General features: G+C 37.4%; 1 protein-coding gene across 1 annotated transcript in view; it reads right to left on the reverse strand.

Moving 5' to 3' along the window:
• Window positions 1-13,511, reverse strand: part of LOC107653383 (synaptic vesicle glycoprotein 2C-like) — an 85,973-nt gene that overhangs the window by 34,223 nt on the left and 38,239 nt on the right. Inside the window, exons 3-4 of the mRNA XM_016440086.1 lie at window positions 2,086-2,760; window positions 1,755-1,834 (exon numbers count right to left, since the gene is read on the reverse strand). Coding sequence (XP_016295572.1) covers window positions 1,755-1,834; window positions 2,086-2,586 — 581 coding nt within the window. The 5' untranslated portion in view covers window positions 2,587-2,760. The remainder of the gene's footprint in view (window positions 1-1,754; window positions 1,835-2,085; window positions 2,761-13,511) is intronic.

Raw genomic sequence — 13,511 nt, forward strand, 5'->3', positions numbered from 1 at the left:
TTAATGCTGCTCAATGTGAAAGCCCGCAGGTGATGGAGATTTACCGCTGATTACAGAACCGGCTTTCTGACAAGATGCGCATTAAATATCGCATGCGATTTATCGTGCAGCCCTAGTCATATCATACACACACACACACACACACACACACACACACACACACACACACACAGACACACACACACAGACACAGAGAAACTCAAACACCTTCACCGCAACCCATCAAAATAAAAGTCTGGTTTAACTTGAAGAAATTGTGGCAGAAATATATTAGTATTGAACAGCATAATGTACCTCTCAAAATAATAAATAATAAAAAATAATAACTTTATTTTTTATGATATCACACATTTTTTCCATGTTTAAATTTAAACAGTAAACCTCTGTTGTGCAGAACATTGTATAGGGCCCTAAAACTGTACTTTTTGTTAAACTTTTAATAAATTGTTGCAAAATTGTATTTTGGGAAATCAGTTAATTGGATATGCGTTTTGATACACAATTTGATTTAACCATTAATCCAGAGAGAGAGAAGAAAAAAAAAAGGAATTTGGGTGAAAAATACATACATCATGTGGCAACTACCAAAGCAACCTAAAAACATGATAAAAGACCCCAGTGTTCAACTAACACTAATACTAATATTGTGCATTAGTAACTATCCCTTTTAAGAAGTTTATTAAAACTAAAACAACAAACCTTAATTATTATAAACACTAAACATGACAGTGTTCTGCCACAACATCCAGAGAACGTCAGCTCTTTAATTTGATTTAAGTCTGTTATATTGTATATATGAGATCTGCATATAATAGATAAATAGAAACGTATATAAGAGACAGACTGAAAGAAACACACACACACACACTCCTCTTAAATACGCTCAAATCTACCCACACATGTGCTGCTCTACCTGCTGCCAAAACAATAAACTCATCCAGACCCAGAGAGATCATCGAACAATACAACGACAGTCTCTACCCACACACACACACACACACACACACACACACACACACACACACACACACGCACAAGCGCAAACCATCAAACAAGCACGACACAGAACGATATCGCTGGCAAACGCCACCCAACCACCCACATTACACACCATATACAAGCCCTCTCACACACACACACACACACACACACCATTTATTGCTGTGATCAAAGCTGAATTTTCTGCTAAAGAAACATTTCTGATTATTATCAATGTTGAAAACATGAAGCTGCTTCATATTTTTGTGTATACTGTATATATATATAATACATAGCAATATTTTGTAAAATTATAAATGTCTTTACTGGTACTTTTGATCAATTTAATGCATCAATGTGGAATAAAAGTATTAATTTCTTTAAAAAAAGATATCAATCAATAATATCATAAAGCTATTCAGAACTGACTATTTTTATGTTTACTGTGTATTTTTATGCTTATTAAAGTAATAACTTGTTTTTGCGATTTTGCAAATTTTAATGTGAGATCAAGTGGCAACTTGACTTGGCAATAAAATCATTGTTTAACATACAAAACAAAATATGATAAAATATGGCAACGTTCAACTAATAATTTGCAAAGGATCACAATAAACAGCTTTTTTAAAATATTGTAAATAGAAATACTGTAGTTTAATTGCACTGACATTATTGTACCGGGTGTGTTTTCTCCTGCTTGGCAATGTGGCTTCTTTTGAACCTACTTTCATTTTTCTTACTTTTCCATGTCATAAAATGAAGTTTTCTCTCATGACTCACCCAGCCACCCGGCTCCAGAGTTGGGCACACACATGTCGGTCTCAGCGCTGGGCAGCACGAAGCCCACCACGAACACCTCCACCCCGTCGGACATGAGCGCCAGGCCGAGCACCAAGAACAGCTGCATTTTAATGTGAGATCAAGTGGCAACTTGACTTGGCAATAAAATCATTGTTTAACATACAAAACTAAACGAATAAACTTACGTTTTTTTAAACTGAGAGAGAGAGAGAGAGAGAGAGAGAGAGTGAGAGAGAGAGAGACTCCAGAGTTGGGCACACACATGTCGGTCTCAGCGCTGGGCAGCACGAAGCCCACCACGAACACCTCCACCCCGTCGGACATGAGCGCCAGGCCGAGCACCAAGAACAGCTGCCACTGGAAGCGTCCGTGTCCGCACTCCTGGATGATGAGCTCGTACTGCTGCGCCAGCTCCTCCTCATCCGCCTCTCTCTCCTTCTCCAGCTCTCGCTTGTCCTTCATCCCTTCCACCGGCGGCTGGCCACGCCCATCCATGACCCCGCCCCCTGCAGGCACGCCCTGATACTCGCCCTCGTAGATCTCGTCCTCGTCGTCGTGGCCCTCGGTGGCGTCGCTGGATCCCTCGTCATCCTCCCGCTGAGCCTGGCCATCCTGATAATAGTAACGGTCTTCGTCACCGCCCTCATCTTCATCGTTTTCGAAGCGGCTGTAGCTGCGGCTGGAGTATTCGTTCGAAGCGTGGTCCACCACTTTGTTGACCTTCTTGACGGCGTGGCGCTTCGCCTCCTTGGCGATGTCGCGAGCGCCTTTGACCAGAGACGTCTTGTCTCTGTAGGGGTCCTCCATCTGTGCAGAGTTTAGCTGTTTGGTGATTCCAGCAGTCAGGAATCAAACGTGTGTTTCAGAGAATGAGATCAACGGCTCAAGTGCTTTGGAGACGGACAGCAGTGGACAGGAGATGTGTGTGATGTGTGCGGTTCCTTCTGACGGACAGCTTCATTCACTCAAAGGAGAAGGAAACTATGGGAAGAAGAAACAGAGTCATATTTTCATTCTCTACAGCAGGCACAGACTATAAGCATATATATATATATATATATATATATACTGACTCCAAGCTTTTGAATGGTATAGTGTATAATATTATTTTTATTTCAGCTTTTTATTTCAGATAAATGCTGATCTTTCGATCTTTCTATTCATCAAAGAATCCGGAAAAAATTTACTCAACTGTTTTAAATATTGATAATAATACTAATAATACTACTAATAAAATATTTCTTGAGCAGCAAATCAGCATATTAGAATGATTTCTGAAGATCATGTGACACTGAAGACTGGAGTAATGATGCTGAAAATTCAGCTGCGCATCACAGGAATAAATTACATTATAAAATATATTCAAATAGAAAGCAGTTATTTTAAATAGTAAAAATATTTCACAATATTACTGCTTTTGCTGTATTTAGATCAAATAAATGCAGCCTAGGTGAGCAGAAGAGAATACTTTAAAAAACATGAAAAATCTTACCGTTCAAAAACTTTTGACTGGTAGATATATATATTATATAGTTTTAGAATTAAAAATGTGTAAATAAAATTGCATTCTTTTTTCAATGTCTATCAATCTATCTATCTATCTATCTATTCAGATCTGAATTAGCAGGGTATTTTTGGTTTTAACTGAATAGCTGTAATAGGAAAAGTGAAAGCGTTGCAGATCTCAGGTGTTCCTGCTCATGTGCCCTGAAGAAACACAGGAGAGCCATAAATCAGACGAGCACAGCGGGCAGAGGACAGAGAGCCCAGCTTAACTGCATTCACACTGTTCACCTCCACAGGAAGAGATGTGGACATGAACAGGACAGAGTCAAAGAAAAATGAAGAAGAAGAGACCAGCACACGCAGACTGACACTTCACACACGTGTGTGTCTGGAGGATCTTCTCAGGCTCTCAAACACAGAAGAGTCCTGCTGCATTGCAGCACCATTCCTCTCTCCGGCAGAAACACACACTCATCTCATTTTATCTTCTCACATCTGAAAAATAAACACAAACACACGCTTTCTCTGAACCAAGTAAACTCAGCAAATCTCTTTGAAAATGATCAGTCGGTCTCACAGATACCAGATATCCCTGAGAATGAGAAAACCAGATAATATGACAGAGAATATTCCATCTGTGATGAAGACGCCCACAACAATTCAATACCACAGTAAAGTACATCGATACTATAGTACAGTCTCATCTGTCCTGTCCTTCCACCCCAAACACTTCCAGAAGGTTTGGTGCATCACACAAAGGCTCTATTCTATTCCATTCTATTCTATTCATAAGAGAATTAAGATTACAGTAAAGGTTCCATAGAACCAGAACATTCTAAATCATACAAGAACCTTTTGAAGTTCCAGAAAGAACTTTTTATTTCCTTTAGTTGTGGTGTTTTAGCCCATGAAACCAAAATGCATTAAATTCAGAAACATTAAGAATCATACAGCAACTCAAGAACAATATACGGCCAAAAACAGTTCCTGACAAGAACAAGCTGAACCCAAGAATGACTGAACAGCTTTTATTTTGCAGAATGTTTTGTGCATCTTGATTTGAGCTGACATTTGATAACTGCGGATGAATTTCAGTCTGGCCAATATGCTGATCATCATTAGAATATGATTAATATTCATTAACTCTGGCATTTGTAATCCAAATATCTGAGACACGCCTGAGAATAACTGCAGACTGAAGACTCCAATAAAACAAACAAAAAAAACATTAACAGAATTTTTTATTAATTCATTTATTATATATTTATGTATTTATTTATTTATGTATGTATAATATAAGTACATTTATTCTTTAAAAAAAATACTTATTATTTTATTAATGAATTCTTCTGTCACCAAGATAAATTCCTTGTGAATGAAAGCATACTTGGCAATGCATCTCATTCTGATTCTGAGTATTAAAAAATGTGGAGAGACCTGATTCATCAACAAATCTTTTTTTTTTTTTTTTTTGAGTTGGTTCTTTTAAAATGAACCGGTTCACAGACTCTAAATGCATCAGCATAATCTTGAGTGTAATATTCAGCACAGTCATTTATTAAAACATATTTAAAATGTCAAATCACAAGGATTGGGAGCACATGAAGACATAAAATAACAAATGAATCAAAAGATCCGATTCTCAGAAATGATTCACTGTTCTAGTGGAGTCGTGCATTCAGCCTCTTTCCTGAAAAATCTTTCGCCTGCCCAGATTCAGCCGAAACAAAACGAATGCTTCTCTAAGAGTTGTGTTTCACGGGTCACTGATGCTGTCGGAGAAGCCCTCATTAATCACGGAGGGGAACACATGCGCGCTTTCCCTCTCACACACTATTCAGTGTGCACTAACTTAACATGAAATACTGTCAGAAGACGTGACGTGTCAGATTTGACCCGTAACACGCAATAACAGATCAATTGATCAATCACAAATCTGGTCAAACGAAAGCAGCATTTTCATTAAAACTATAAAAAAAAACTCAAAATGGCACGTCCGGAACGCTGCGGCAACAGCCAGACCTAAAAACCAGCAAAGCATGATATCATTTCCTCTTAGACCAAATAAAGGCAATCCCTGACGTAACTATAACATCATTGGAGGGCTGATGTAATCAATGCGACACCCGTTTTCCTGCATTAACCCCGATGTGAGCGCGGGAGGGGGAGGAACGGGACGCTGCAGGACGCTTTGACCCTCCACAAACGGGGAATTGCACTAAATACAACACACACACACACCTTCAACTCTAAATGACTAGTGTTCGACGAAGTGTTGGAGTGAGTAATTATAAAGTTGAGCGAGGAAGGTCGCGCTGTTTTCCACTGTCCCTGATTCACCTTGAGCAAAACAGATCAGACTCAGTGGTGTGGTAAAAAAACAGCTAACTTCTTACACAACTGAAGACCACACACACACACACACACACACACACACTGCAGTAATGTAATGATGGATAGCTGAAGGCTTCACTGGTCACTGGGACTCTCCAGCAGCTGCGAGGCTCTTACTGGATGCCTGCACAGATTGGATGAAGGCAATGGAGTGTGTGTGTGTGTGTGTGTGTGTGTGTGTGTGTGTGTCTAATGTAGACCGATTCCTACAGTTTGATCTATAACCTATGCAGTAAAAAGCATACTTACAGACAAAAAAAAGAAAAGATTTTGGTGAAGCTGCATGATGTAAGGAGTTAAAAGGTGCTGTTACATTACAGTATAGAAGATATTAAAGGCTTAAAATACTAAAAATATATGTTGACAATGTAAATAGTTAGGTGGACTGAGCCATGTTATTTTTATTCTGAATAAAACCGGGATATATTAAAAGGATTAAGAGAAATCATTTGACACTTATTACAGAAAAATAAGAAACTGCATTCTGTAAACACTTAAAAAGTTATAGTTCTGCGGATTGAGTCATAATAATAAATAATATTTTCATCCTGAATAAAACCAGGATATATAAAGTGGATAAAGAGAAAAAAGATTAAATAAGGTTCCAAATAGAACAGAACATTCTTAATCATAGATTTTTAAAAGTTTAAAGTTTAAATAACTTTTTATTTCCTTTAATTTTGGTATTTTAAAGTCTCTGAATGCAAAACACTGATCATGAAACATCAATAATCATACAGCAACTCAAGAACAATATACAGACTGTACATACTGTGCAATTTATTCAAGAGGATTTGATCATTTACTGAAAAAAAATCTATATTTTAGTAAGTGACAGAATCCTGTTGGTTTAGGTGAACCTGTACACTGTAAAGAGTTAAAAGTTGCAGTTGTTGTGTTGTTTATCTATCGACTATAAAACTAAAAAGTAACATGTTAATATAACCTAAAGAAGTGGATTGAGTCACATTAAATAATATTTTTATCCTAAATAAAATCAACCTGACATTTTACTAAACATTTTTTCCATTTATTTTAACACTATATATGCAGTTTGTAGAATCTCAAATTAAGTGCGACTGCATGTTATATTGTTACATTTATAAACTCATTTGACACCACACAAGACACTATTTAAGTGAAAATGAAAACCAGATTAAAATGGTGAAATGGCTACAACCGAAAATCTTGCTAATGGAAACATTTGCATGTTATAATAAGTCATTTGCAACTACCTAAATGTAGCACACATAGTGTATTGTGTGTAAAGTGAATGTCTGTGCTTTACTGTCAGTGGCTCAGACTACAGGTCAAAGGTCACAGCTCTGTGTGCTGGGGGACACTTTGTCTGATCCACTCCACTGATCAGCTGACACACTCATATATGAGAGTGTTTGTAAAAAAAATATCTGATGCATCTGAAAGCAAGTCTATAACCCGGAAACACAATCTAGATTAAAAGACCAATTGATTAAATACTGACAGAGCAACTGATTTAAGTGAGTTAACTGAAGCTTTTATATAATTTTATTTATTATTATATGTAATATATAAATATTTAATTTTATTAATTTTAGTTATTAATAATTTATTATTATATCTTATTATATTTAATATACATATATCTAAATAAATTTCATTTTATTTTTTATTACACTTTTTATATTTATAGCTTTTTAATTGAATTGAAGAGAAAATCATCTTTAAAGTTGTATAAGCAATGCATATTACTAATCAAAAATTAAGTTCTGATATATTTACAGTAGGAAATTTACAAAATATCTTCATGGAACATGATCTTTACTTAATATCCTAATGATTTTTGGAATAAAAGAAAAATGGATAATGTTGACCCATACCATGTATTTTTGGCTATTGCTACAAATATATCCCAGCGACTTAAGACTGCTTTTGTGCTCCAGGGTCACATATAATACTTCTTAAAGAACACCTGAATAGGATGTATTTGGCTTAAAATATATATATATATTGTTCACCTGAATAAAAGTAAATCATTCTGAGTCTCCTCATAAAAAAATGGTAAATGTCAAAGGAGCAGTTCAAGCAAACACGCAGGCTAATGCAGCTGTGCAGGTTAAAAGATTTCTACTAAAACCCCCTGCAAAAGGTGCAGTTAAGCTATCAGATGGTTAAATAGGGTATTCTGAGGAATACCGTGGTACTGAATGATTGCCATATACTGTGTATGTTTTATTGTATTTACAGTAAATAGTTCTTCAAAAGAATACCTTGGTACCATCATGTGCAAAAAAAAAACATTATATTATCATGCATTATCAGTACAATACTTTATAAAAGATACATTTTTTACAGTTACAGGACGGTGCTGTAGTTGTGTATTCAGTGCATCTTTCTTTCTCTCAGGCAGGTTGTTTCACGCACCGCAGGCTTCACCCTTTTACTACCACTTGGCGAAAAGTCATCGTCTGCGCGTGAATCGCCAGCACAACCGGGAAAAGGCATCAATCACGGTCCGGCTCTGGCGCAAGCTGCGCCCCATAATGAGATTTCGCCTGTCTTGACATTGTGCATGGGAATCAATCCCCTCCCTCTCCATTTTATCTTTCCGTCACACATACACACACACACATGCGCCTCCATGACTCATTTTCAGCTGGATTTCTGTCTGCTTGTGACAGTCACACAAATTTTGCTCTGTCAGGGAACAAGTTCCTAAAGTGACTCTCTCGTTCTCTTTCCACAATCCAGGACACCACCGGGAGCCCTTGAGCAACACACACACACACACACACACACACACACACACTCGTCTTCTCCAGTCCCCAGAATAATGCTTGATCTTTATGGGTTTTTCAATGCTTACTGCATAAAGGAATAGTTCAAGCTCTCTCTTAACACAAAATAATAATTTTTAAGCATGCATTTTTAGCATGCAAAACAGCTGCTTGCATCTGTCAAGCTCCAATAAAGAGATGAACTTGTTATAAAAGTGATCCATTCAAATCTAGATACAAATCTAAGTCACTATTTACTAGTAAACTTCTCATATTGTTGTCAGTGACGTTTGGTCTCAAGAACCACTGATGTTGTTTGAAGTCACTGACGTCACTTGTGGTCTGTTCCTCACACAAAGCTCTCAAAAGGTTTAGAAAATGAACTTTTTGAACTAATTATATGGTCTTTTGGTCCTTTACGGAGCTTGACAGATACGGATTAACAATTGTTGTTATATGGGAAAAAAACTTTTCTCCTTTTCCACAGAAAAAAAAATACAGCATTCAAGCTTTAAAATAATGAATATTTGCTCTTGAACAAATATTCCAAACGTATGCCTCTCAAGTACAAAATGAAATTATAATGACTCACAAATAAGACTTATATGCAACTTTTCTGGTGCATATAAATGTTGCAATGGTAAATTCCTGATTAAAAACTCAAATTCCACCCTAACACAGCCCTATTTCATTTGTAAAAACCTCATAAACACAAATGTATGTGTGTTTGCATGTTAATTAGTAGGCTACCCCTAATCCCCTTTGATCAAAACCAATTTTTAAATCTGACTAAACTAACATACAAGTGAGATTACAGTAATTGTTTGGTGCGTTTTGCATGCTTTGCATACTTTCACGTCGCGATCTTCAAGGGAAAAAAATAAATCACAAGCGAAACGCCATAAATATAAATCAGGTTCGACCCCGCTTTTAATAAGAAGCGTTCACACGGGATGCGGTCAGCTGTTTTTAATTATTAATTCATGTACACAAGCGTAGGATTTGCGTCTTTGCGTTGCATTCGTAACATGACGTCTTGCAGTACGTTAAAAATACTAACTTTTTAAAAATGCGAACGCAACAACGCGTCCGTGTGAACGCTCCCTGTATGCAGCTAAAGTTGATTTAACGCTTTAGACTCGTGCGTAAAGCTACAGAAAAACTCAATCACTTACCGACTGTACACGAGTCCAGATTTCTGAACGCGTTAGCGTTTTTCTCTCTCCTCACAATGCAGCAGCAGCAGCCGCGTCTCTCTGCAGCACTTGAAGAAAAGCCGAGAAGAAGTGATGGAGAGAGGGAGAGAAGGAGAGATGGAGAGAGAGAGAGAATGAAATCAATAGTTGTATCGCGGGCAGCCCTGCTGAATGTGACGCGACGCGGGGCGGGGGAGCGGAATGAGCGCGTTAGGATCATAGTGAGTATATACTATGACTGTATGCGTGGATACGCACACCCCCACCCACCCGTGACGCATTGCTCTTTCTCCGCGAGTCACGATTCTCTGGAGGCTCTGGGGCTTTTTCCTGCTTTTGTTGGAGTGACTCGTGTTTCAGTGTTTTTAACTTTCTGCGCATCCCCCAAAACTCACGCCTCAGCGGTACAGTCAGAAAAAAAATGCGGTACTGGGGTTCTGCACGCGACTCGTCGTGATTGAACTCCCGCCAAGAGCGAGATGGAATCTGGACAGACTCGAGCGGTTTGCGTGTCGAACGCGGGACGCTCGGAATGGAACTCTCCATGGTGCTGAAGAACACATAGAACACAAACAGGCAGAACAAACCCCACAGATCAGATCCATATGAAACAGACACTAGAGAACTAGACAGAACCCTGTAAAACCACCTAGATCAGATTTGAACAGATCTGCTCAGAACCACGCAGAACCGCACATTTACACTATAGTTATACTAAGAACCACAGAACATCATACAGAACCACTTAGCACAGGTCCATATAAAACAGACCCTACAGAACCACACAGATCAGATTTACACAGAGTAGATCTACTCAGAACCACATACATCAGATTATTGTGAAACATACACGACAGAACAAACCCTACAGAACCACATAAATCAGATTTGCACATAATAGATCCACAAATAAACCTTACAGAACCACACAGATCAGATCCATATGAAACAATACAGAACTACACAGAACCAAACAGATCAGATTCAGATAAAGCAGACCCCGCAGAACCACATAGATCAGATTTACACAGAATAAATCTACTCTGAACCTCATAAAACCACATAGATCAGATCCATATAAAAGACCTTCTGAACCACATCGAACAGATCCACTCAGAACTAAACAGAACATACCCTACAGAACCTCATAGATCAGATTTACACAAAATAGATCTACACAGAACCACATAGATCAGATGCATAAAAAACAGATCCAACAGAACAAACCTTATACAGAATCACATCAATCAGATTTGCACAAAACAGATCTACTCAGAATTAAACAGAACCACATAGATCAGATTTAAGGAGAATAGATCTACTCAGAACTGCACGGAACCATATAGATCAGCTCCATTTAAAACGGACCTTGTAGAATAGATCCACTCAGAACTAGTCAGAACAAACCATACAGAACCACATAGATCAGATTTACACAGAATACATCCACTTGGAACTACACAGACCATCAAACAGAACCACATAGATCAGATTTACACCAAATAGACCTACTCAGAAGCACACAGAACAAACCCTACAGAACCACATAGATCAGATCCATATAACAGATCATATCCATATCTAAATCATAGATCAGATTCATATAAACAGAATCTAGAACTACACAGAACTGATCTTACAGAAGCAGAAAGACTGTAACCACACAGAACCCTAACCACTAGGGCCAGGAGAACATGAAAGCAAACGTTCACGAGCGCTTCCCCTCGGACCCGTGACGTCAGCTGGGATCAGAAGCTCCAGAGTTTCAGCTGGAGTTCACAGCACTGACTCTAACAGGACTTCTGATGGGTTTTCAAGTCAATGTCCATTAACATCACAAAGACATAAAATGAAGACGAGAAGCATGTGTGAAATGAGTCCCCGCCACGAGGAGGGTTTTCTGTTTTGTTTAGAGCTAAAACGGTTCCCTGGAGAGCTGTTGGGAGAGAAATCCATCTCGCATCCCATCCGGCCTCTCCACCCGCACGGAAAGAACCACCCCGAACTCTGAATGATCCTCTCCTCCTCTTGGAAATCTTGAGAATCAAAAGAGGGATGAAGATGCAGGAAGGAAGAGTGCAGGGTTCCCTGCTCATTCTAACGGCCGCAATAAATATGCTAATGTGCTCGCTTTCGCATCCAACACCAGCTGTTTAGAGTTTTTCAGCTGAAATGGGCACTAATAAAGTTTCCTTCTCTCTTACCATTCAAGAAACTTTACTGGCACAGGAAAAAAAGCTTTACATTGCCAAAGCTTTGGTAACATTGTACTGTATATACACATGCATATAGATTAATAGCTTAGTTTTTTCAGTGGCTGATTTAATGAAATACTATAGTAATATAGCATATATTTTCTTTTTATTTATAAAAATATATAAACATAGTAAAAATATATAATTAATGTATTTAAATTTGATTAAATTAATTCAATTGATCATTTCAGGAACTATAAATATAAACTGTTGCAATTATTTGTGAATCAATCATTTCTGAATGATTACTATAAAAATTAAAATTAAAAGATTTATATTATAAAATAGTTACATTTAATATAAATTTTATATATAAAATGTTGTACACACAAATATTATTTACTTGACAATTTCAGGAATTATAATATAATAAATAATATAATAAATTTCAGCAATATAAATTGCAGAAATTATTTGTGAATAAATAAGTCCTGAACGATTACTTTCAAAATATTTGACAGTAAATAGTTAATTAATATTTTTTTAAGTAAATATATATATATATTTCAGAAATGTATACTACTGTATATACACACATTAATATTAATATATTGTTCTATCACTACACATAAGGTAATTCAATACTGCACATGGACATAATGTGATTCAGTATATGCGCATGGATATTCAACATAATTCAATAAAAACTTTTTAAACTTGCAATATTGTGCTCACATGCATACATATTCCCAGACAGCTGTGGTTTCACTGGTGACCCTATAATAATTAGCATGCTCCCTTTGATTTGAATAACTCCGCCTCTAATACACTTAAGACTTTTCCTGCGAGTGTGAGAGGGCGGCATGTTGCCATGGAGATGACATATTGATCAGAGCCTGGAGCAAAGGGTTGTGGGACAGAAATCAGGCGGTCCCTTGTGTGAGGAAGTGATGATCAGATCATCTATAAACATCATTTGACCGAAGGAAAACTAACAAAAACATCTAAAAGGTTCAAATTACCACTGAACATCCATTAACATCCATTAAATTTACACACACACACACACACATATATATATATATATATAGATATGCATGTATCACGGTACATTTTCCAGCACTGAAAAAAGTACAAAGTTTGTAAATAGCAACACAATGTTCTGAAATCTCTCTACATTATTATCTGGACATGTAATTTTGGTTTTAATTGATATACAATTACATGCATCAGTGGGCGTCTAATTTCATGCAAATAACCTGGAAAACGGAGCTGTTAGTAATGTGTGTGTGTGTGTGAGAGAGAGAGAGAGAGAAACTGTTCCTGCTTGCTGATAAAACACACACCTGCGGGGTGATGCTGAAGACCTCTGTGGGTGGATGGGAAGGGTGTAATTGGTGCCCGTTTAAATTCTCCACTGTCTGCCAAAACATTCACTTTCTGCATGCAAACTTTCAGAAATTATGCTGCTCATTACGGCACAGTCAAAAGCAGTTCTCAGACACACAGACCTGCTTTGAACTGTAGAACGTTACTTACCTTCTTTGATAACTTCTCACTTAAAGGAATAGTTCACCAAAAAATTTAAATTTGATGAAAACTTACTCACGCTCAGGTCATCCAAGATGTAGATGAGTTTGTTTCTTCATCAGATTTGGAGAAACGTAGCATTGGATCAGTGTCTC

The sequence above is a fragment of the Sinocyclocheilus anshuiensis genome, unplaced genomic scaffold (assembly GCF_001515605.1).
Source record: "Sinocyclocheilus anshuiensis isolate Anshui unplaced genomic scaffold, SAMN03320099.WGS_v1.1 scaffold1151, whole genome shotgun sequence".
In the NCBI taxonomy this organism is placed as follows: Eukaryota; Metazoa; Chordata; class Actinopteri; order Cypriniformes; family Cyprinidae; genus Sinocyclocheilus; species Sinocyclocheilus anshuiensis.